The 22,630-nt window shown below is 38.6% G+C and overlaps 1 protein-coding gene across 1 annotated transcript in view; it reads left to right on the plus strand.

Annotated features, from left to right (window-relative positions):
• The window catches only part of LOC133548693 (ankyrin repeat domain-containing protein 26-like), a 72,023-nt gene that overhangs the window by 44,633 nt on the left and 4,760 nt on the right, over positions 1 to 22,630 (plus strand). Inside the window, exons 25-33 of the mRNA XM_061893666.1 lie at positions 4,217 to 4,722; positions 7,310 to 7,462; positions 12,061 to 12,236; positions 12,310 to 12,403; positions 14,594 to 14,671; positions 14,969 to 15,103; positions 15,174 to 15,286; positions 18,066 to 18,138; positions 21,840 to 22,064. Of these exons, the coding sequence (XP_061749650.1) occupies positions 4,217 to 4,722; positions 7,310 to 7,462; positions 12,061 to 12,236; positions 12,310 to 12,403; positions 14,594 to 14,671; positions 14,969 to 15,103; positions 15,174 to 15,286; positions 18,066 to 18,138; positions 21,840 to 22,064 (1,553 nt within the window). The remainder of the gene's footprint in view (positions 1 to 4,216; positions 4,723 to 7,309; positions 7,463 to 12,060; positions 12,237 to 12,309; positions 12,404 to 14,593; positions 14,672 to 14,968; positions 15,104 to 15,173; positions 15,287 to 18,065; positions 18,139 to 21,839; positions 22,065 to 22,630) is intronic.

Here is a 22,630-nt window from a genome sequence, read left to right on the forward strand (position 1 = left end):
ATGAATAAACAGTTGATCCATCACCTCCTTTTTAAGATTTATATACAGTACTGTACTGCATTTTATATTGTGTTCAAACCTTGACGAAAACATGGACTTTTGTCCAGGCTGGAATCCATTATTCATATTAAAATTGTTTCTTATGGAGAAAGTCGATTCATTATACACACTTTTATGATTTACAAAACATGTTTAATAACATGTTAAGGTTTTAAATCGAGGTTCTACTGAGTTCTATTTACAAACCGATTTTATTTTCCGTCGTTGAATGTGGACACCACATGCAGCACGGGCAACATAAATGCAATGAGAAACTTCTTTCAACTTACTGTTTTTGAATAAACCCGTAGAGTATTGTTGTATTATTCAACGAATTATTTTTGAGTAATTCTATAGTATTATATTTTTCAAAGATGCTAACTCGGAGGTCCCACAATGTCTGGCCCTGATGCTAAAATAGCTGTTTTGTAAGCCCTGATGGTAACACGCCTTTTTGTGTGTCTGTAGCTTTAATGCCAATTATGCACTTCTAGTGTTAATTTTATATTGTAACTTTGCACCTGTCCAACGAAATATGTGACATATATTACATAAAGCAATGTAACATTAAGGAATGAGACAGGAGGACACATTAGCAACTCTAGCACAGCTATCTGAGCATGGGCAACATTACATTCACTTTTTTAACAAACATCATGCTTACAAAACGGTCAGACTTGCAGCAACTACATCTTTAGATTAATGAAAAGTTGGTAGAAAATCAGGCTTTCACTTTAAAGTATTTTACCAGTATAATGGAAAAACATGTTGACATTATTATGAAGTGATTATCATATATTTCTGATTTATAACACCAAAAGACTCAACATGTTTGTGGGTAAAAAAGATATGATTAACAAGATAAAAATCACAAGAGATTCCCAAGGGATAATGAGTATGATCTGTGACATGAAAACTACTACTCACACCATAAATCATTACAGACAACAGACTACTTTGGTAGAAATGATGATCCAGAACCTTACATTTTTGAGCCTGAGAATAAGGAGGATTACAACACGTTTTTGAAGCTGTCTAATAAACAGATGTAACTAGTGAAAAACATAAGCATCATGCAGCAGTATTGCTAAGTGCTGAACAAGAAATACAATCAACGAACACAATAAAACAATCACTTACAATGTACAATATCTGCTCTACAATATAATCCTGCAATTGAAAGGTTGTTCATATCTTCCCGTTTAAAATCTTTACGAAGAGTTTAAAAAAAAAAGAAGTGCCACAACAAGAGTTTTTTTTGTATGTCTCGCCATATCCGAGTCGGTGTCAAAGTTTTCTTCTTGGTTTATGGCCACAACCGTCTCCTATCAAAGTTAGAGGCATGATTTATAATCTAGATTTACCTTTCATCAATTTAGGGGCGAAGCTTCAGCAGGACACCGCGGGCTCAATATGTCAATATAGCAGCATAAGACAGCCACTTCTCTGTGATCAATGTGTCGCTAAAAATAGACTATTTTGGTTAGCGCTTATACTACAAATTTGCTAAAACTTGTTCACTTATCAGGCGTTTTTTGGATGGTTTTTTATAGGGCTTTGTGGGCAGAATAGACTCCATTGTTAGTTGACTGTTGCAAACGTTTTTATTACGATTTAGAATGCATTAATAAAAACATGTGTTCTTGTTTTACATTAGGATTGTGAATGAGACACAACACATCTCTTTCCCATTTTTGCATTTTTCCTGTATGACTTATTTGCTGACTATGAGCAGAGTGCAGAGGAGTTTACCCGCCCGTGATCTCATCAAATCCAAAATGTACAGAAATTACCAAAGCTGCATGTTCATTATGACCTTGAAATTGTGGTCCTTTGTGGATGTTTAGATTATATTTTCGCATATTTTGCAGATTTTAAATATAATTATATATGGTTCAATTAATACAATTAAAAACAATTCACCATATTCCATAGTTTACGCTCTACAGTGCACTCGTATATAAGCAACACACACTAAATTTGAAAATACTTTTTTTTTTTTACATATATTAGCCAGACGGAACTATAAGCTGCAGAAATGTGTTATTTACACTGAAACATTTTGTACAAAATTATTTACATACCCTAATTAAAACTGCTGAGCTAACAAAACAGAAGTCATCTTCATGGACCCACAAGCTGCGTAAGCCAGCTCTCCAATCAGCTAAACAATAACTCCACTGTGACATTTTGGTGAATTTACTGAGAAATTTGTGAAACAGTAACGATACAAACAGAATTTCATTGTAAGTTATTAATATTTACACTGAGACTTGTAAATATGTCAGTATATTAGCTAATTGTTTTATTTCTTTATTTTTTTCCATATTTTTATATATTAGCTTATTTTAACAACGTCAGCTTTATTACACGTACAATTATGCATTAAAACAATCCAACAGACATCACACATGTGACGGTTTAGTAAGTATGAATATATCTAGTCATATTGTAAAACTTTCAAACGTGGCTTGTAGTGATGGATGAAGAATCCAGATGGGTCGCAATGCTATGGACAATTAGGAGACAGAACAATACTTGTACTTCCGGTTCAAAGCTTCAAACAGCAGAAAACACTAGCCATTCAACTAGCAGCAACTGCAGTGAGCGAACTCATCCAAAAACATGGCACCATAGCATAAATAATACCAGTAATTAAAAACAGTATTTGCATGTTTTATAAAAACTATTTGAATTACGGCCGTCAGCTAAGAAAAATCCATAAATTAGCCACGCCGTTTTAGAAGGCACAGGCTTCAAAGCGTAGGAAAAAAGCGGCTTATAGTTCGGAATTTCCGGTAAAATAGCATTTATTTTCCCATTATACTGGTATTTTGAGATGTGCAGCAAAGCCTTTCATTTTATTTTTGTACATAGCCGCCCTTCTTCAAGTGGTGGGTGTATACACAGGGTGGACCCGTCTAGCTAGTGTGCCGGGTCAGAGGCGGTATGGTTTCCACGAGGAAGGAGGTTTTTCCCTTCTTGACGTCATACAAGGCTTTCTCAAAGACATTTAGTGCTCATAAACCGGCTCCCACACCACGTTGCTGTTAGAGCGTCATCAAAAGTCACCTTTGCATATTATGGGACCTTCTAAAGCATGGGTGTCAAACTCTGGCCCGCGGGCCAAATTTGGCCCGCCGTTTAATTTCATTTGGCCCTTGAGGCAATATCAAATGAACATTAGAGCTGGCTCGCCGGTAACACCACATTCACCGCTAATACTCATACTTGCCAAGCCTCCCGATTTTCCCGGGAGACTCCCGAAGTTTATTGCCCTTCCCGAAAATCTCCCTGGGCAACCATTCTCCCGATTTCCCCCCGGACAACAATATTGGGAGCGTGCCTTAAAGGCACTGTCCTCTACAACATGCCGTCACGTCCTCTTTTCCTCCATATAAACAGCGTGCTGGCCAAGTCACATAATATATGCGGCTTTCACACACAAATACTTGGTCAACAACCATACAGGTCACACTGAGAGTGGTCGTATAAACAACTTTAACATTGTTACAAATATGCGCCACACTGTGAACCCACACCAAACAAGAATGACAAAACACATTTCGAGAGAACACCCGCACCGTTACACAACAGGCAGCACTAACTCTTCCGGAATGCTACAATATACACCCCCCCGCTACCACCAAACCCCGCCCACCTAATTTTTATTTTATTTTCGAATTTATTAGCCTGCGGAAAAAGTTAATGTTGATATTTACCTCAGAAAGCTGCAAATAGAAAAGAGGCATTAATTTTTTTAATTACGTTTTATTTAATATACCACTGAAGTTTTTTCGTTTGTTTTTTGAAAGTCAATTTTGCACTATTACATTATATAAGCTCTGCCTGTTCCATGGGAGGGAGCCCGAGTACCCGGAGGGAACCCACGCAGTCACGGGGAGAACATGCAAACTCCACACAGAAAGAGCCCGAGCCCGGATTGAACCCAGGATTACTCAGGACCTTCGTATTGTGAGGCAGATGCACTAACCCCTGTTCCACTGTGCTGCCCTATTTAAGCCTTGCTTGTTCAATATTCATTGCAAAACTTGTTTGGGTCCCTATTAAAAGGTTAATTTGTTCAACCTTGGCCCGCGGCTTTGTTCAGTTTTACATTTTGGCCCACTCTGTATTTGAGTTTGACACCCCTGTTCTAAAGTCTTTACCTCCGCAGGTGAAGCCCACAGTCATCGTGAAGTAGTCACCAAGCTGTACCAGAAGTTGACCAAGGTGAAAGCAAATTCAGGCAGCTTGGAGAGCGAAGCACGTAAATTAGAGGTCCAAATAGCAGAGAAGACCCTCCATCTGAACGCGGTGCAGCATGAAAACGACCAATTAGGTGCACGCGTTAAAGAGCTGGAAGCAGCGCTGCAGGCCGAGAAGGAGGTGGCCACTCGAACTGTTGCTCGGCAAGGGTCCACTCAGGAGCTCCTAAACCAAGCCCAGAATGATAGCAAGTTCTTCCAGCAACGGCTAGAGGAGGCCCAAAACAAAGCCATTGCAAACGAGAAGGCTCTAACAGATGCCCAGAAGTCTTTCAACGACAGTTTTTCCAAGCTTCAAGCCGACCGTGATGACAGATTACAACAAATGCAGGAAAAAAATAAGGAGCTTGCCAGTAAAGCAGCCGAAAATGAAAATCATATTCGCAAATTAGAGCAGGAGAAAAACGAAAAGCAGGTGAGAACTGGTCAGCATAAGCGGTGTTTTGCCATGTTTTTTATTCATTTGTGAATGCACAGTACAATTGATTTGTCGCTAGCTGTTCGCCCTCATTCATAACACACATGGTCTGCCTGAGAATAAAAAGACAGCATAATGCTGCCAATTTAGCGAATAATCGGCAACAAACTCAGAAATGAAAGCACGCGTACGTTCAAACCCAGAAAAGTTAATACGCAAAAAAAAAATTCAGAAGTATTTAGGTATGCGCACTAGGATTGTCCCCATATCAATATTCTGGTAGCGGTACCAAAATGTATTTTGATGCTTTTCAATACCTTTCGAGACTTTTATAAATAAAGGGGACCACAAAAAATCTCATTGTTGGCTTTTTTGTTTTAACAAAAAATCTTGCAGTATATTAAAGATGTATCTTATTGTAATCGAATAACAATTCTGTCCTTAAATAAAGTAGTGAACATACAAGACAACTTGTATTTTAGTCTTAAGTAAGCAAACAAAGGCTCTTAAATTGTCTGCTGACGTATGCAGTAACAGAGTGGGTCATTTTCCATTCTATTATTCTGTCAAAATTATGAGGGACAAGCTGTAAAAAATATTGATCCATTTGTTCATTTACTGGTAATATCTGGTTATTTTCTGTTTCAACATGTTCTTGCTACACCTCTGTTAAAATGTACTAATCACATATTCTTCTGTTGTTTGGATACTTAATATTAGTTTTGGATGATACCACAAATGTAGGTATCGATCCGATACCAAGTAGTTACATATTCTAAGTCCTCATGGGTCTAAGGACATATTCCTGAGTTTATAAACATAGTATGAATTTTTAAAAAAGGAAAAAAGATTTTGTGACGATAAAAAATATTGATGTAATCATAGTATCAAGTAGATACGCTCTTGTACTTGGTATCATTACAGTTGATGTCAGGTGTAGATCCACCCATGGCATTGGTTTACATTTAGGTGCGCTAGCTTTTATTAGCATTAAAGTCTGTGAGCTGTTGTATCCTCCTACGTTGTGGAGCAAAGCATGTTTAGCAATTCCTCGTCCTACAGGGATGAAACTTGTAAGAAACGTACTTTATTTGTCTCCATGGAGGCGAGGATTAATGATTTAGAAGTAGCTCAAATACTGCCGGATGCGGATGGACGTTAGCTACCATGAATTGATTAACGTGGACCCCGACTTAAACAAGTTGAAAAACTTATTCGGGTGTGACCATTTAGTGGTCAATTGTACAGAATATGTACTGTACTGTGCAATCTACTAATAAAAGTTTCAATCAATCAATCAGAAAGCTGCTAACTAGCTAGCCATGTCTTAAAGCACCTCTTTCTGAGAGCGTTTCAGTGTTGTAACTTCACCTTTATTGTCGGTATTTAGACCAAAATGGGCTTGTTCTCCCTTTTCTGTCAACACACTGTGTCTGCTTGTAAGTACTCCATGATTGTGTGCTTCCGAATGTGCTCTTCTGCTCGTGAATCCAGCAATGTCACGACGTGACGACGCGCCATCATGCCCAGGAGCCGGTAGTTTTCAAACAGTATAATACCGTTTTTTATTCATTAGTATCGCAACACTATACTATTACCAGTATAGCATACAACCAAATCCAAGCACGTGTGTTTGTTACATTGCAATCAACCTGTAATTGATAGCAGACATCTGCATGGCTGAGCACGCCCAGTCCACGCCCCCCTTATGAATAGTAGCCATGTGCCTGAAATCTGCGCGCTCTGCCAAATCGTAAGTCGATAGGGGTTACTTCTTTCGTTGGATTCTAGCGAACTGGCATTGTTGTGGGGGTCACAGAGAACTGAACAGGCTGAAAAAAATAAATGAAGTGGTCAGTTCAGGAAGAATGTGACTAAACGGATGTGCGTGGCCTGAACAGACTCGGGGAAAGTATTGCTGCACCCCTTTTCAGAAGACGTTCATATTTTGTTAATATTCAGTGTTTTATTGTTCATGGTTAATATTGTAAAACCCACTTTTTTAATGTACATTTTGGGTGTCCCATTCAATGACAAAATTTAAAATTCCATTCTGTTTTTTTGAGGTGGTCTGTCATAACTTTTTTAGAATTATATCGGACATTGTGACTTTTGGTTAGACTGTACAACTCCTCTCTGGGGCGGGGGGCAGGGGGTACTAGGATGACAGGGGATGCAAAACAATAACAGTGCAATACGTTTTCATAATATTAGTGTTCCTGAGAAAAAAGTGACCCAAACACATATACTGTACAGCAGATTTTTACACCTAAATGTGTAGATATAATTTATACACACATACATATTTGCCCCCAGACACATTTTTTCTCTCAATGTGGCCACAGAGTCAAAATATTTGCCTAGCTCTGATAAAGAGTATTGTGCTTACAAAATGTGCAGTTTAAATGCAACGCGTCTTGTCAAAGTGGTGTCCCACTGAAAAATGTTGACCTGTGAGGCAGCAACCTGTCTATTAGTAATAAAACCTATTTAAAAACCTAAACCTATTTACAGTTCAAAGCAGAAAATACAAATCTGCATATGCAGGGGATCTAATACTTTGTTTTTAAATGTATTCCCACAGACTTATCAAAGGCAAATGGAGCAGGATATGACTGAAATGTCAAAGAACCTGTCAAAGTGTGAAGCTTCTCTAGAGATTGCGACAACATATCGTAGGGATTTGGAGGAGGAGAAGGCTCGGCTAATCAAAGAGATCGACAAACTTAAAGGAAAGGTAAGGAGATGTTTATTTCCACAGCATCAAAGGATGAGTGCATGATTTTTGTAGAAGACAAGGTACCGTGCAGAGTAGCTCTTTTCAAATAATTGTCCAGTTCCGATAGAACTGCTGTCATAGGACGGGTCTAGACCAGGGGTGCCCACACTTTTTTAGCAAGTTACTTATCAAGTGACCAAGTCCCTGTGATCTATATGGTGTGAAAATACTGCCAAAATGCTACAAACATACAAAAATGTTTTTACTCGCACCCAACCATTCGCAAGTTAAAACAACTATTTTCATCAATTAAAAAAAAATTTGAAAATTAAAAATAAAATAAACATGCTAATAAATTAACCATTCGCAGTATGAAAACAGTTTTCTGCATGTAAAAAATGGATTTGCAGGTATAAAAAAAATGTTCTGCATGTAAAAAAACGATTTGCAGGTATAAAAACTATTTTCTTCAAGGTTCTTCAGGTTGAGCTTGTTTGTTCTCTCTTCTGTCAAACATTTTATTAGTTTTATTAATTTCTCGCGTTCTTACCGGTTGTTGTTTTATTCATACTGAGCTCGCAGCAGCCAGCCAACGGTCATCTCACAAGACCCTCACCCGTGAATGTCGATGAAGTAACGAATGTGACATCATAGTGAAGATTGATATAGGCCATCTTAATGTACTACCAGTCTGTGGTTACCAGTGTTCTGTTCTACATGGTAGTGTGTTGGGGGGGCATCTAAGAAGGACAGCTCCATACTTGAGCAACTGATCAGGCGGGCCGGTTCTACAATCGGAATGAAACTGGACTCACTGGTGACAGTGGCAGAGAAGAGGACTGTTGACAAACTAGTGAGCATCCTGGATGATGCCAGTCACCCTCTGCATAGCGTTATCACTAGCCAAAGGAGCCTGTTCAGTGCTGAACTGCTTCATCCCAAGTGCAGGACTAATAGACTCAAAAACTCCTTTGTCCCACACGCCATTAGACTTTACAACTCCTCTCTGGGGCGGGAGGCGGGGGGTACAAGGATGACAGGGGATGCAAAAAAATAACAGTGCAATACGTTTTCATGACATGGTCACTAATGCCTACTTTCTCTTGTTATATTCTTATTTTACTGTCATATTTTTATTCCCATTGTTGCTTTTTTTTTTCTTATTGTAATATTTCTCTATTTTGTTTTTATTTAAACCCCCATTTACTTTTTACTTTTTTTAAATTGATCTCAACTCTGTACACTGCTGCTGGAATTTTAATTTTCCTGAAGGAACTCTCCTGAAGGAATCAAAGTACTATCTATCTATCTATCTATCTATCTATCTATCTATCTATCTATCTAATGTCTGATTTTTTTTTAATGCCAGGCTTACAATCAACCTAATGGGCACCCCTGGTCTAGACTGTTTTTTTCTGGGTCATAAAACAACATTAGGGGTGTGACGATATAACTCATCTCTCGACATTGATATTGGGTTCAAGAGATGAGATTTTAACAATAATTTCAAGCAGCGTAGTGTGGTAAGTAGGGGTAATTCTAAGGGCCCCTGATGAGTTACAGGTGTGTGCGCATGTCTGAGAAGAAAATTACACACAATGACAAGGTATATTGCTGCATTCTATTTCCCTGGTAAGTTGCAAGTCGCAGCTGGGAATGATGTCACTGCCGAGTTGAAAGCGTTACAGTTACGAAGTCGGAAATAAAGGTGGCCACATCCACAAAAGCTATTTTTGCGCTTGCCTTGACTGAGTATGAACAACTTAATGGGAAAGTATGCACTCTTTCTGCAACCTTCAAACAAGGTGGATGAAGAGAAAACACAGACAGTATTGCTAGCGGTGTAGTACGTATATACCTCGTGTAATTAATGTAGTATTTAACACAGTGACGTTACCATATGTAAACATACAACAATACATTGTACATAGCTGATTTAGTGTGACAAAAACCAATCAGAAGTGCTAATGACAGATATTAAGAAGCAGATGTCATTGTTTGCATCCAGAGCAGCCATATTTGAAACGGGTGGTGAGAATGCGACCTCGAGGGGCGTTCAAGTTGAAATTTCGACTAGAGACTCGGAAATTCCAAATTCCCAGTACAAATGGAACGCACCATAAGACTTAAACAAGGAAACATTATTTTTTGTATTAATGGGTCACAAAAACAATGCCGGTTCACCTTGAAGTCTTTTTTAAACTTTGCACGCATGAGCTTTTAACTGTTGAACTTGTTTCCACAAATAAAAAGTGTAAAAGAATTAATGTTAAAACAAGGTAAATATAATTACATTTCTTTTTTGAGGAGCTTGGCGGAGTGCTCTGCATCTCTGTTTTACCTCTGGGCCGCTCGCATTGGCATCTTGCTTCTTGTTCTGGGTGCTTTTCTGTCACGTCTTGGCGGGCATGACGGAGAGTTTAGCCTGCTTGGTTGGCGGTGGAACTCCGATGAAGAGCGGCTGCGTGTCTCGCCTACTATAAAACTAGCTCTGTTTGCAGCTCGTTGTAGTGTAGATATGCTTCTGATACGGGCTGCAAAGATTAATATTTTAATTTGATTACAAAAACACTTTGATTTATATTCTGTTGCTTTGATTAATTGTTTAAGTGTAACCAACAAAAATGTTTTGCACTCAAATAAGTGTGCAAAAAATGCGGGCATAATTTCTGCACGGCCGCTGCAATACAGTGCACATGGTGTGTTGGTTATGGCATGCAGAAAAATGGTTAATTTCAACAATTTTCCCTAAAATACACATTGAGTGTATTTTATCTGATTGCTCGTTTAATCAACCAAAATGTTAAATAGATTACTAAAATAATCAACAGCTACAGACCTACTTCTGACCATTAAAAAAAATAATAATTCTGACCCACATTTGAACCGATACAGTACCAATTCCCAATATCTGGGAATCGATAGCGGTTCTCAATTTTACCAATATTCGGTGCTTCTGCTTGTGTGAACATATGTTAATTGTCTTTATTAAAAAACTCTTTTTTTATCAATATTTAAAAATAAGCTCATAAAAAACTGCTGTCCTCCAGTTTAATACATCTTGTTTTATTTGAACATTTCTGAGTCTCATTTACATGTATGACAATAAGTTGCAATTACATTTGCAAGTCCAAGACATTAAAGGGCAGTAGTGTATAGTTTATGGCAGTAGTTCTCAAATGGGGGTACGTGTACCCCTGGGGGTACTTGAAGGTATGACAAGGGGTACGTGAGATTTTTTTAAAATATTCTAAACATATATCAACAATTCAAAAATAATTTATAAAGATATTTATTGAATAATACTTCAACAAAATATGAATGTAAGTTCATTAACTGTGAAAAGAAATGGAATAATGCAATATTCAGTGTTGACAGCTAGATTTTTTGTGGACATGTTCCATAAATATTGATGTTAAAGATGGATCTCTATTACAATCCCCAAAGAGGGCACTTTAAGTTGATGATTACTTCTATGTGTAGAAATCTTTATTTATAATTGAATCACTTGCTTGTTTTTTAACAAGTTTTTAGTTATTTTTATATCTTTTTTTCCAAACAGTTCAAGAAAGACCACTACAAATTAGCAATATTTTGCACTGTTATACAATTTAATAAATTAGAAACTGATGACATAGTGCTGTATTTTACTTCTTTATCTCTTTTTTTCAACCAAAAATGCTTTGCTTTGATTAGGGGGTACTTGAATCAAAAAAATGTTCACATGGGTACATCACTGAAAAAAGGTTGAGAACCAGTGGTTTATGGTATGTTAAAGTACCAATGATTGTCACACACACGCTAGGTGTGGCGAAATTATTCTCTGCATTTGACCCATCACTCTTGATCACCCCCCGGGAGGTGAGGGGAGTAGTGAGCAGCAACGATGGCCGCGCCCGAGAATAATTTTTGGTGATTGAACCCCCAATTTCACCCCTTGACGCTAAGGGTCGGTGATGGGTCCCATTTTTTTTTAGTCTCTGGTATGACTCGGCCAGGGTTTGAACTCACACCTACCGATCTCAGGGCGGACACTCTAATCTTGGCTAGTCTTTTTTTGTGCCATAAAAAGTGTTACTAATGTAAGTAATGTACTTACTACACACCAGGTGTTTGATTATAAGGTGCATCTTAGTTTTCATTAACACATTTGGAGGTGTTGAAATCCCCATGTAAAATTGCTAATGCTAAGCAAAGCCAATGAGTCTTAGCATCAAGCTCGGTTTTTTTTTGACAAGTGGAGCCTTACTTACGTTAAAGTGTTTTTTGAGTCAATTTCTTTGTTAGAATTAAAAATTGCAACATTGCCTCGAGGTATTCTTGATGAGTCCGCTCTCAGTGCTGCTGAAGTAATCGCCAAATGCCAAAGTGCAAAGAGTTGGTACCGTAACATGGCACAGTTCGTGAATCGGTACCCAGTAGGACCAAAAAATATCGGATTTGGTACCCATCCCAAATTTTTAATGTGTTCTGCCTGAGAGACAGCTTTTTTCTGTACAAGAAATACAGTCAAGCTTCAACATGGATCTGGTCACAGCCCTACTCAACATTTTCATTTGATACTCTGATCCTTCTACCCCACTCAACATTACTGACACGTCTCCTTTGTCATGCAGCTGGAGGACAGAGAAGTTCAATGCTTACAAGCTGAGAGGAACAAAAATGATCGAATGATCCAAATGGATGAAAGAGAGAAAGAAATCAGCGTTGCCGCTCGGAAACAGAAAGAAGCACAGGCTGCCGTGGACGCCTCCAATGACATTATCCAACAGTTAGAAGAGACGACGCATAGGTGAGTGCCGAGGGACTGATCGATCGCTGGAATGACAAACCCATATGTTCTGTCGACTGTGATGCCGTATTAGGCTGGAGATCGAAAACATCAGGCTCAAGGCTTCTGCAAATCAACACTGCCACAAATTTGAAGCACTTCAAAAAGTCGCTCAGGAAGACGCAAGGGTGAGTGCTACGTTTTTGTGCCACAATGAAGTAACTATAAATCCAAAATCAAATAGGACTGGTCTTTATATAATAATTGTGGAATACAGGATGTCATATTATGATTTTTTTCTTCTACATGTAACACTTCCTTGTGGTATACTCAACATGTAATGGTGATTCTTTGGTGAAAATGTAACAGATTATGTTTTAAAGTTAATCTTCAAGGCGCTTATTGAGCGTCTCTTAGGATGCGCCGTTATGTGGGCGGTCTGATTTATGTGCCCCTACTTCCACAGCGTCTTCTCCCTGCCGTCTTTGTTGTAGTTTTTAGCATTTCCATAGCGAGACTACTGACAGATATAAGTTAGAACTAGGGTTGTCCCGATACCAATAATTTGGTACTGGTAAAGGTAAAAAAATGTATATCGATCGATACATTTCCAAACAAAGGGAACGACGAAAAAGTGTTAATTTTGGATTTATTTTAACAGAAAATCTTACAATACAATAAACATATGTTTCCTATTGCATTTAAAGAAAAGTTTCAGAAAGTTAAAATATAAATTGAATTGTATTAACCACATTGTTTTTTCTTCTTGCACTAAAAGAACAATTTACAATTTTCCAAATTACATTTACCGTATCTTTCGGAGTATAGGTCGCTCCGGAGTATAAGTCACACCTGCAGGAAAATGCATAATAAAGAAGGGAAAAAACATATATAAGTTGCACTGGAGTATAAGTCGCATTTTTGGGGGAAATTTATTTGATAAAACCCAACACTAACAATAGTTATTTGAGAGGCAGTTTAAAATAAATAAAGAATAGTGAACAACAGGCTGAATAAGTGTAAGTTGTATGACGCATAAATAACCAACTGAGAACGTGCATGGTATGTTAACGTAACATATTAGGGTAAGAGGTATTCAAAGAACTATAACATATACGTTTAGCAAATAATTTGTCACTCCTAATTGCTAAATCCGATTAAATCTTATACGTCTAGTCTCTTACTTGAATGAGTTAAATAATATTATTTGATATTTTACGGTAATGTGTTAATAATTTCACACATTAGTCGCTCCTGAGTATAAGTCGCACCCCCGGCCAAACTATGAAAAAAACTGTGACTTATAGTCCGAAAAATACGGTAGTCTGCCATAATCAGTAATTACAATAGAATGATAAGCTTTATAAACATAATATTACATCATTTATGATTAATGGTTGCCACTCTTGGTCTGTGCTTTAAGAACAATGCAATTATTAGTAAATACTAAAAACAAAACTATGGATAAATGTACACAGAGAAGCCAAAAAGCTGTGTGCGCGTCTACGTATGTACATGAGCACAACATTGGGGGCCAGTTCTATGACTCCTCCATTTGCTCCCCTCACCTCCCAGGCGGTGAACAAGGGGATGGATCAAATGCAGAGAACACATTTCACCACACCTTGTGTGTGTGTGTGTGTGTGTGTGTGTTTGGGTGTGGGTGTGTGTGTGTGTGTGTGTGTGTGTGTGTGTGTGTGTGTGTGTGTGTGTGTGTGTGTGTGTGTGTGTGTGTGTGTGTGTGTGTGTGTGTGTGTGTGTGTGTGTGTGTGTGACAATCATTGGTACTTTATCTTTAAAATAGACAAAAAGCCCTGTAAAATGTGTATGTTACTTAAAAGAAAATTAATTTTGTTTAACAAAATTCTGCCCCAACATTTAATAAAAGTCAAATACAGAGGAGGCAACAAGAGAAGTATCCAACATTTCTCTTTTCTAAAGTAAATCTGTACAGCAGTTACGGGCATCCACCTCAACAATTGAGTGTCTGGACAGGACATATTAGAAAATATATATTTATTTATTTATTTTTAATTAATTTTTTATTTTTTTTATTTTTTAATCGATTAAGAATTGTTACATTCATTCGGAAATCTGTTTTTTGACACCCCTAATATACGTTGCAAACAGAGTTTTGCAAGGTGTTATGACAACAGTACAGCAGTACACAGAGATCATAAACTGGCATATATATAAGTAAATATACAATGCAAACATTATGGTGCAAAATGTTACAACAACAGTAAAGGTAGGTACGTGGACATGTTAAATGAAGGTGTATAGTGGTGTGGATGGTTCAGATGTGGATAGTGGTCGGGGAGGAGCTCATGTTTTGTTTGTGCCTGCATACAGTTTTTAAACATTTTTTCTTTTTGCAGATCAGAGTTCAGTTGGAGGAGTTGGTGACAAATCTTCAAAGCAGTAAAATTACTTTGGAAGACCAACTTAACAAAGAGGTGACCTTTTATTTCCATTGCGAGAGATGTGTTTGGACATCTTTTGACATGTTAAAGGGGGGGTAAATGACAGGCATTTATGTCTTTGTACTGATATTAATGTATTTATTTTCAACATGTTATTTATTGCACAAAAACTGAGTGGCCACCTGTATGTTCGTCATGCTGTCATGTTTGCTGACAATAAAGCATTTTATTCCATACAAATTGGGCATGTCAAATTTTCATTTCAATGCTTTCTGGTGCTTTCTAAGACAATGTCGGGTTCCTTTTTCTCTTGTCATTTTTTGTTTCCAGGTGCAGAGGCAAAGCCTGCTTACAAGTAACGCTCAAGACAGTCATGCTATGTGGAAGGAGGAGATGAAGAGCCGTTCCAAGTTAGGGCTGCGTTTTGCAGAGCTTGAAAAGGAACAGAAGGAGCTGAACAACCAGGTGAGCATTAAAATGGCATATTGGTAAATAGGTGGATAGCCCATTGAGCACGTTTTTGCTTGTGTTACAGATGGAATTGGAGATGAAGAAAACAGAAAACATACAAGAGCAGAAGAGGGCGGTTGACTTGCGGCTGGAACAGGAGATGAAAAGAAACTCAGATCTTCAAAAAGAAATGTACAGGTAGGTGACTTCAAACCTCACTTGAATTCGTCTTACCTGGGATTGGATTTATTGAGATGTAGTGGAAGGCCGCGTATAGTGATATTGTTTTGCTACTTTTTAGCTATTGTCATAGGTCCTGATCTATTAAAGGTTTGTGTGTATTAAAACATTAAACGTGATTGCACACGCAAAGCTGATCTACTAAACTGGAGTGCAAAGGGAGCAAAATAAGGAGTCTTTATGCAAAATATATGTTGAAGTCAAATTCCTTGTGTTTTGAACATACTTGGCCAATAAAGTCGTTTGTTAATCTGATTCTGATCTTCAGAACGCCCGCAGTACTGGGAGGGGGAAAGGCCAATGTAATTATTTATACACACAGTTATCAAGCCTAAAACTGGTCTGCATGAGCCGTTACAGGGATTTTGCAGGTCATTAAAAAGCATCAAGTCATTAAATTGATTTAGCCAAAATTAAGGCCTAAAATAGCTTAAAAATGTATTCATTACTATTTTCAGAGACATTAAAAAAATCAGTTAAATAGTCGATAAGTAAAATAAATGAAATTAAACTTGATAACTTTGTTATGTCCGTGTGTATTACCTTTTTTTGTCTCTGGCTTTCAAACTAGATATGAGAAGTCTAACTTTGTGCATTGCTCTCAGCACCTGAACACATTATTTTGACAGTACTGTAGAAATAAGTGAAGAGAGTGAAACCTCTTGTCGGTCATCCACAATCTTTGTTTCGGTGTGGACCGTTAGCTCACACACAGAATGCACGGACGTCGCCACGCTAGTCGTGACTCAGAAGTGAGAAGCAGTGTTACGTTACCAAAATTATGAGGAAAAAAGATGATTGCAAAGCAAAATGTCCACATGTGGGAATATATTATCTTCAAATTTAATGAGCAATGTGAGCCCACCAGCACAGACAGACTACCGAGTATTCTGTGATGGCAGAGGCAACAACAAATACACAACAAAACAAAACACATGAACCAGTTTGTTGGGGAAAAAGAAATGTACTTCAAGATGTTCAATATTTATTAAAGTTCAATTTTTGCTCAGAGATTGAGAGTCAATATAATTTTTGTGTTTGTCTACCTATTTAAGATAATTAAAGGCCTACTGAAATGAGATTTAAACGGGGACAGCAGGTCCATTCTATGTGTCATACTTGATCATTTCGCAATATTGCCATATTTTTGCTGAAAGGATTTAGTAGAAAACATCGACGATAAAGTTCACAACTTTTGGTCGCTAATAAAAAAGCCTTGCCTGTACCGGAAGTAGCAGTCGATGTGCGCGTGACGTCACGGGTTGTGGAGCTCCTCACATCCTTACATTGTTTACAATCATGGCCACCAGCAGTGATAGCGATTCGGACCGAGAAAGCGGCGATTTCCCCAGTAATTTGAGCGAGGATGCAAGATTCGTGGATGAGGAAAGTGAGAGTGAAGGAATAGAAAAAAAAAAAAAAAAGACGAGGGCAGTGGGAGCGAATCAGATTTATTAGACACATCTACTAGGATAATTCTGGAAAATCCCTTATCTGCTTATTGTGTTACTAATGTTTTAGTGAGATTATATGGTCGTACCTGAAAGTCGGAGCGGTGTGGCCACGGGTGTGGTGACCGCCAGTGTATTCGATGAAGCCACGTTTCTCGACGAGGCAAGGCAGCCGGGCTGAATTTTTTTTTTTTTCCCCCTCCTCATCCGACGGTCGGGGGCGGCCGTTGGGAGGAGGCAAGACAGTCCGCAGCTGCAGGAGGCGAGGCACAACGCAAGCACTCCGCTCATAACTACGGTAAGAGCCGACTTAATACCACCATTTTCTCACCGAAACCTGCCGATTGACACGTGGTAGGGAACCATGTTCGCTTGACCGCTCTGTTCCATAGTAAAGCTTCACCATCAGCTTTCGGGAAAGTAAACAAGGAAACGAGGAAACACTGGCTGTGTTTGTGTGGCTAAAGGCGGCTACAGTACACCGCTTCCCACCTACATCTTTCTTCTTTGACGTCTCCATTATTAATTGAACAAATTGCAAAAGATTCAGCAACACAGATGTCCAGAATACTGTGTTATTATGCAATTAAAGAAGATGACTTATAGCTGGGATTGGTGCTGGATCAAAATGTCCGCTACAATCCGTGACGTCACATGCACGCATCATCATACCGCGACGTTTTCAACAGGATACTTCGCGCGAAATTTAAAATTGCAATTTAGTAAACTAAAAAGGCCGTATTGGCATGTGTTGCAATGTTAAGATTTCATCATTGATATATAAACTATCAGACTGCGTGGTCGGTAGCAGTGGGTTTCAGTAGGCCTTTAAGGCACTGACTTTCCAATTACAATGGCAAAAATTACTACAGTAGTAACAAATAAGTTTATTGCATTTGAAAAGATACCTGCATTATCATTACATATAATGATTACCTTAGTGCTTAATTTGGCCACATTTAAAGATTTAAAAAAAGTTGTTCGCGTCTTTACTTAGCACATCTGAAATGTGCGTGCAAGCTATATATTACACATATTGTCTCTACAGAAATCTATTTTTATAATTTCATGGCTACTGGATTGCCTGAGGGGCTGATTGAGACGAATTAAATTGATACAAAACGAGCTGTTGCCACAAATGGCCCCCGGGCCGCACTTAGGACACCATTGACATGCGATTGATGGATGTCTGTTGTGATACATTGTGCTCAACCATGTCCATGGATTGCCTTTCTGTTTGTCTGCATTTATGAACTTTGTTCTTTGTGTGTTTTGTATTCACACAGGTTACAATCGCTACTTAAAACAGCCAAGAAGAAAATGCAAGACCACCAATCAAGTGCTTTGGAAAAAGAAAAGGTTTGTACATCTCCCAATAAAGTGGACAACCCATCTATATGTCCAAGAACTCATGTTCTGGTCCCCTATTGGCTCTGTTCCTAAAAAAAAAAATGCCCTTTTGGGACAAAATACTGAATCAGATTGGACAATAAATAAATATAAACAATCATTAGTCAAAGACAGCCCTACTAATCACACCGGAATAAAGGCAACATATTACGATATTTTTTCTACATTTAAAACATGTGGTCTACATAACATGTAATGGTGGTTCTTTGTTCAAAATTTTAAATAGATTATGTTTAAATACCACCTTCATGCCGCCTTCTGACCGTCGCTTCGGGATGTGCTGTGTTGTGTGCAGTCTCATAAACGTGCCTCCACTTAAACTGTTTCTTCTCCCCGTCAGTAATGTTGTGGTTTTTTGCACTTCCATAGCAAGTTTAGTGAAAGATATAAATTAGAACTACAGCCTATACGCTACTTTGTATTAGAAATGGCAACGGCAGAGGATGCATGTGCATGTACAACCCAGTCTGCCCCACAACATGAGGTTAGCAAAAAAGAAGGAAATTTCTACCATACAATATATGGAGATATCTGCTGACGTGACTATGGCAAATGATGTAACTAAAGTCTCAAATTCCAAACGGCTTATGTGGCTCAGGTATGAAAAAGGCAAGATTGTTTTTAGGCTATGTCTACTAATAATTATTTAGCCTAAGCCCCTTTTCACCCACACTAATCCATCGTTTAAGGTCCCCCTCCTCGGACAAATTTTTACACAGGTAAGTCAGCCGTGTAATTCTTGAATCTCCGGCACTTAGCTTTGTATGGACTCTGATCGTTTACAAAGTGAGTTCGGAGAGGAAGTGATGCCAGAAAGAACACGCAAACACAGGAAGTGACGTCAGATAGAACACACCACAGCCAGCTTCATAGTAAAGCGGTTTTAGAGCTCGGAGGTAACCGCTGGAAATATGAAGGCGAGTCAACCGGACATACTCGTGTTTCTCCTTCTACATGTACAGACGCTTGTGGAAATCACACATGAATACCATAAGAGAAAGCGATTGCATCTATTTCGGATACAACACTACTCAGACAAGAGAACTTTCAAATGCACGAAAAAACTTGGTCCATTTGTCAAAGGCAAGTCAACTATCAGTTATTGTCCGCCATGTATGTCATGGACTCGACGTTGAGGTCCAGAGTATATAAAGTCACCAAAAATGAATGGACAATGAAGGTGAAGGCAAAAAAAGTGAGGAGTGTCCTGACCAGATATCTAGATCCTTAGTTTGATTGATCTAAAATGTTCTTTATCACAATGTTTACGTGTCTAATAAAGATTTGATTAATTTATGATGGCTCAGGTGGGATTCACTACAACTGGGCCCCAAAGCACACTAGATTCCAGGTAATTGAAATACAAATCCCGTTTCCATAGGAGTTGGGAAATTGTTTTAGATGTAAATATAAACGGAATACAATGATTTGCAAATCATTTTCAACCCATATTCATATGAATATGCTACAAAGATAAACATATTTGATGTTCAAACTGATAAAAAAAAATGTATTTGCAAATAATCATTAATTTTAGAATTTGATGCCAGCAACACCGGACAAAGAAGTTGGGAAAGGTGGCAATAAATACTGATAAAGTTGAGGAATTTTCATCAAACACTTATTTGGAAGTTGGAACATCCCACAGGTGTGCAGGCTAATTGGGAACAGGTGGGTGCCATGATTGGGTATAAAAGCAGCTTCCGTGAAATGCTCAGTCATTCACAAACAAGGATTGGGAAACGGTCACCACTTTGTGAAAAAATGCGTGAGCAAATTGTCAAACAGTTTAAAAATAACATTTTTCAACGGGCTATTGTAAGGAATTTAGGAATTTCACCATCTATGGTCCGTAATACCATCAAAAGGTTCAGAGAATCTGGAGAAATCACTGCACGTAAGCGATGATATAACGGACCTTCGTTCCCTCAGGCGGCACTGCATCAAAAAGCGACATCAATCTCTAAAGGATATCACCACATGGGCTCAGGAACACTTCAGAAAACCACTGTCAGTAACTACAGTTTGTCGCAACATCTGTAAGTGCAAGTTAAAACTCTACTATACAAAGCCGAAGCCATTTATCAACGATACCCAGTAATGCTTCGCAGGGCCCGACCTCATCTAAGATGGACTGATGCAAAGTGGAAAAGTGTTCTGTGGTCTGACGAGTCTACATTTCAAAATGTTTTTTGGAAACGGTGAACGTCGTGTCCTCCGGCCCAAAGAGGAAAAGAACCATCAGGAGTGTTCTAGGTGCAAAGTTAAAAAGCCAGCATGTGTGATGGTAAGGGGTTCGGGGGTTCGTTAGTGCCCAAGACATGAGTAACTTACACATCTGTGAAGGCATCATTAATGCTGAAAGGTACATACAGGTTTTGGAGCAACATATGTTGTCATCCAAGCAACGTTATCATGGACGCCCCTGCTTATTTCAGCAAGACAATGCCAAGTCACTTGTTACAACAGCGTGGCTTCATAGTAAAAGAATGTGGGTACTAGACTGGCTTGCCTGCAGTCCAGACCTATCTCCCATTGATAATGTGTGGCGCATTATGAAGCCTAAAATACCAGAGACCCCAGAGAACGGAGACCCCAGACTGTTGAACAACTTAAGCTGTACATAAAACAAGAATGGGAAAGAATTCCACCTGAAAAGCTTCAAAAATGTCTCTCCTCAGTTCCCAAAAGTTTATTGAGTGTTGTTAAAAGAAAAGGTGATGAAACACAGTGGTAAACATGCCCTTTCCTAACTACTTTGGCACGTGTTGCAGTCATGAAATTCTAAGTTAATTATTATTTGCAAAAAAAAATAAAGTTAATGAGTTTGAACATTAAAATATCTCGTCTTTGTAGTGCATTCAATTGAATATGGGCTGAAAATTATTTGCAAATCATTGTATTCCGTTTATATTTAAATCTAACACAATTTCCCAACTCATTTAGAATTGGGGTTTGTACCATAACACTGGATATTGTTCGGATAAGTAAAATTTAAGGACTTGCACACGAATCAACACTGGATGTGACTATGACGTGCGCATTTTCCCCACATGTGTATTAGGTCGCGTTGCGCCTGCTTAAACGGCGGCATTGTGTGTGGACACGGATAAGTTTAGGTGTGATTTACCCTGGATAACCTTATTTTGAATGGGGCCTTAGATATCTCTGCCATGCCTCCATGGTTTGATTTCAAATATTCGAGATTTATGCAAATACCAATAGGTAAGAAAAGTTGGTTTTGCATTTCAAGACATGTTCACAATGACTTGATGTTCAGTGCAAATTAAATTTCAAATAAAAGCATGGTAGTATCAACCTAACTTATACCACAGCAACTAAAAATTCACCCATTTATTTTTTTATTTTATTTTATTGTTTGTTCGCTCTTGGGAAAAAAATATTTTATCACCGATTCTCCTTATTGCCAAAGTCAGAAGTAAATGCGCAAACAATAGTTTGGATTTTGGTTTTGTTGACAACCGCTTATGCCAGCGTGAGTCAGTCTGTCAAAGGGCCGTCGATTTATAGGGCTTCACCTGTACAAGTATAGCTGAAAGTGCAAGGTGTTGAGCCCCCAATTGTCCCTCGCTGCTCCGTCACCAGCATGTGAATGAGCTGCTCACTTTTCCTGGCATTTACAACTGCAGATCTACCACCAGCTCAACGAGCTTCAGGCAGAGTTGGAGAGAGAGATTTCATCTCGCAGTCAGTTAGAGAAGATTAAGAGGCAGCTGGAGGAAGAGGTGATCAGTCTGAAACGCAGCCAAGACCCCCCTGTGGACGTGAGTGCCCAGGCCCCAACAGGCAATGGCTCAAAAAAACTCGGCCCTGTTACCGAGCCGACCTGCACTGTGGAGGACTACCTGAACAAGGTTGGTGGAGCCAATAATTTGTACTAATTATATTTTTGTGCTAATGTTATTATATGCATTTTATATCAATCAATCACCATTTATTTGCATCAAAGGGCTTCACGAACCACAACAACATTCCCTGATCTGAACATATGAACTGTTCTCTTTGATACCTCCACAAGGAGCTAATGTGATTGTTGCCATTGATTGGTCAGTCAAACAAATAGTCAGTAAGTTGGCAAGCGAGCAACATCACTCATAATGATATCGGCGGCTTTTCATGATGCTTTCAGGAAAGGTCCAAAATGTGATGAGGAACAACTGACTAGATTCTAGGGCTGATTCAGATCATGTCTACTAGGTTACCTTATATTTATGCTTCAGTGTGTTTATGCTAGCCGGCCCGCAGAAACATACACAGTGGATGACTGCAAGTGTTCACTGTTTCTCTTCATTCCACTATAGATGAAGGCGAAGCTCGAGTTCTGAACTTAATTGGGTCTGAACATGATTCGTAAATGAAAAAGTTTGTATAGTGAAGCAGTTACCCATAACAAATTAAACTTGAATACCATAAAAGACAA

The sequence above is a fragment of the Nerophis ophidion genome, linkage group LG03 (assembly GCF_033978795.1).
Source record: "Nerophis ophidion isolate RoL-2023_Sa linkage group LG03, RoL_Noph_v1.0, whole genome shotgun sequence".
NCBI classification, from domain to species: domain Eukaryota; kingdom Metazoa; phylum Chordata; class Actinopteri; order Syngnathiformes; family Syngnathidae; genus Nerophis; species Nerophis ophidion.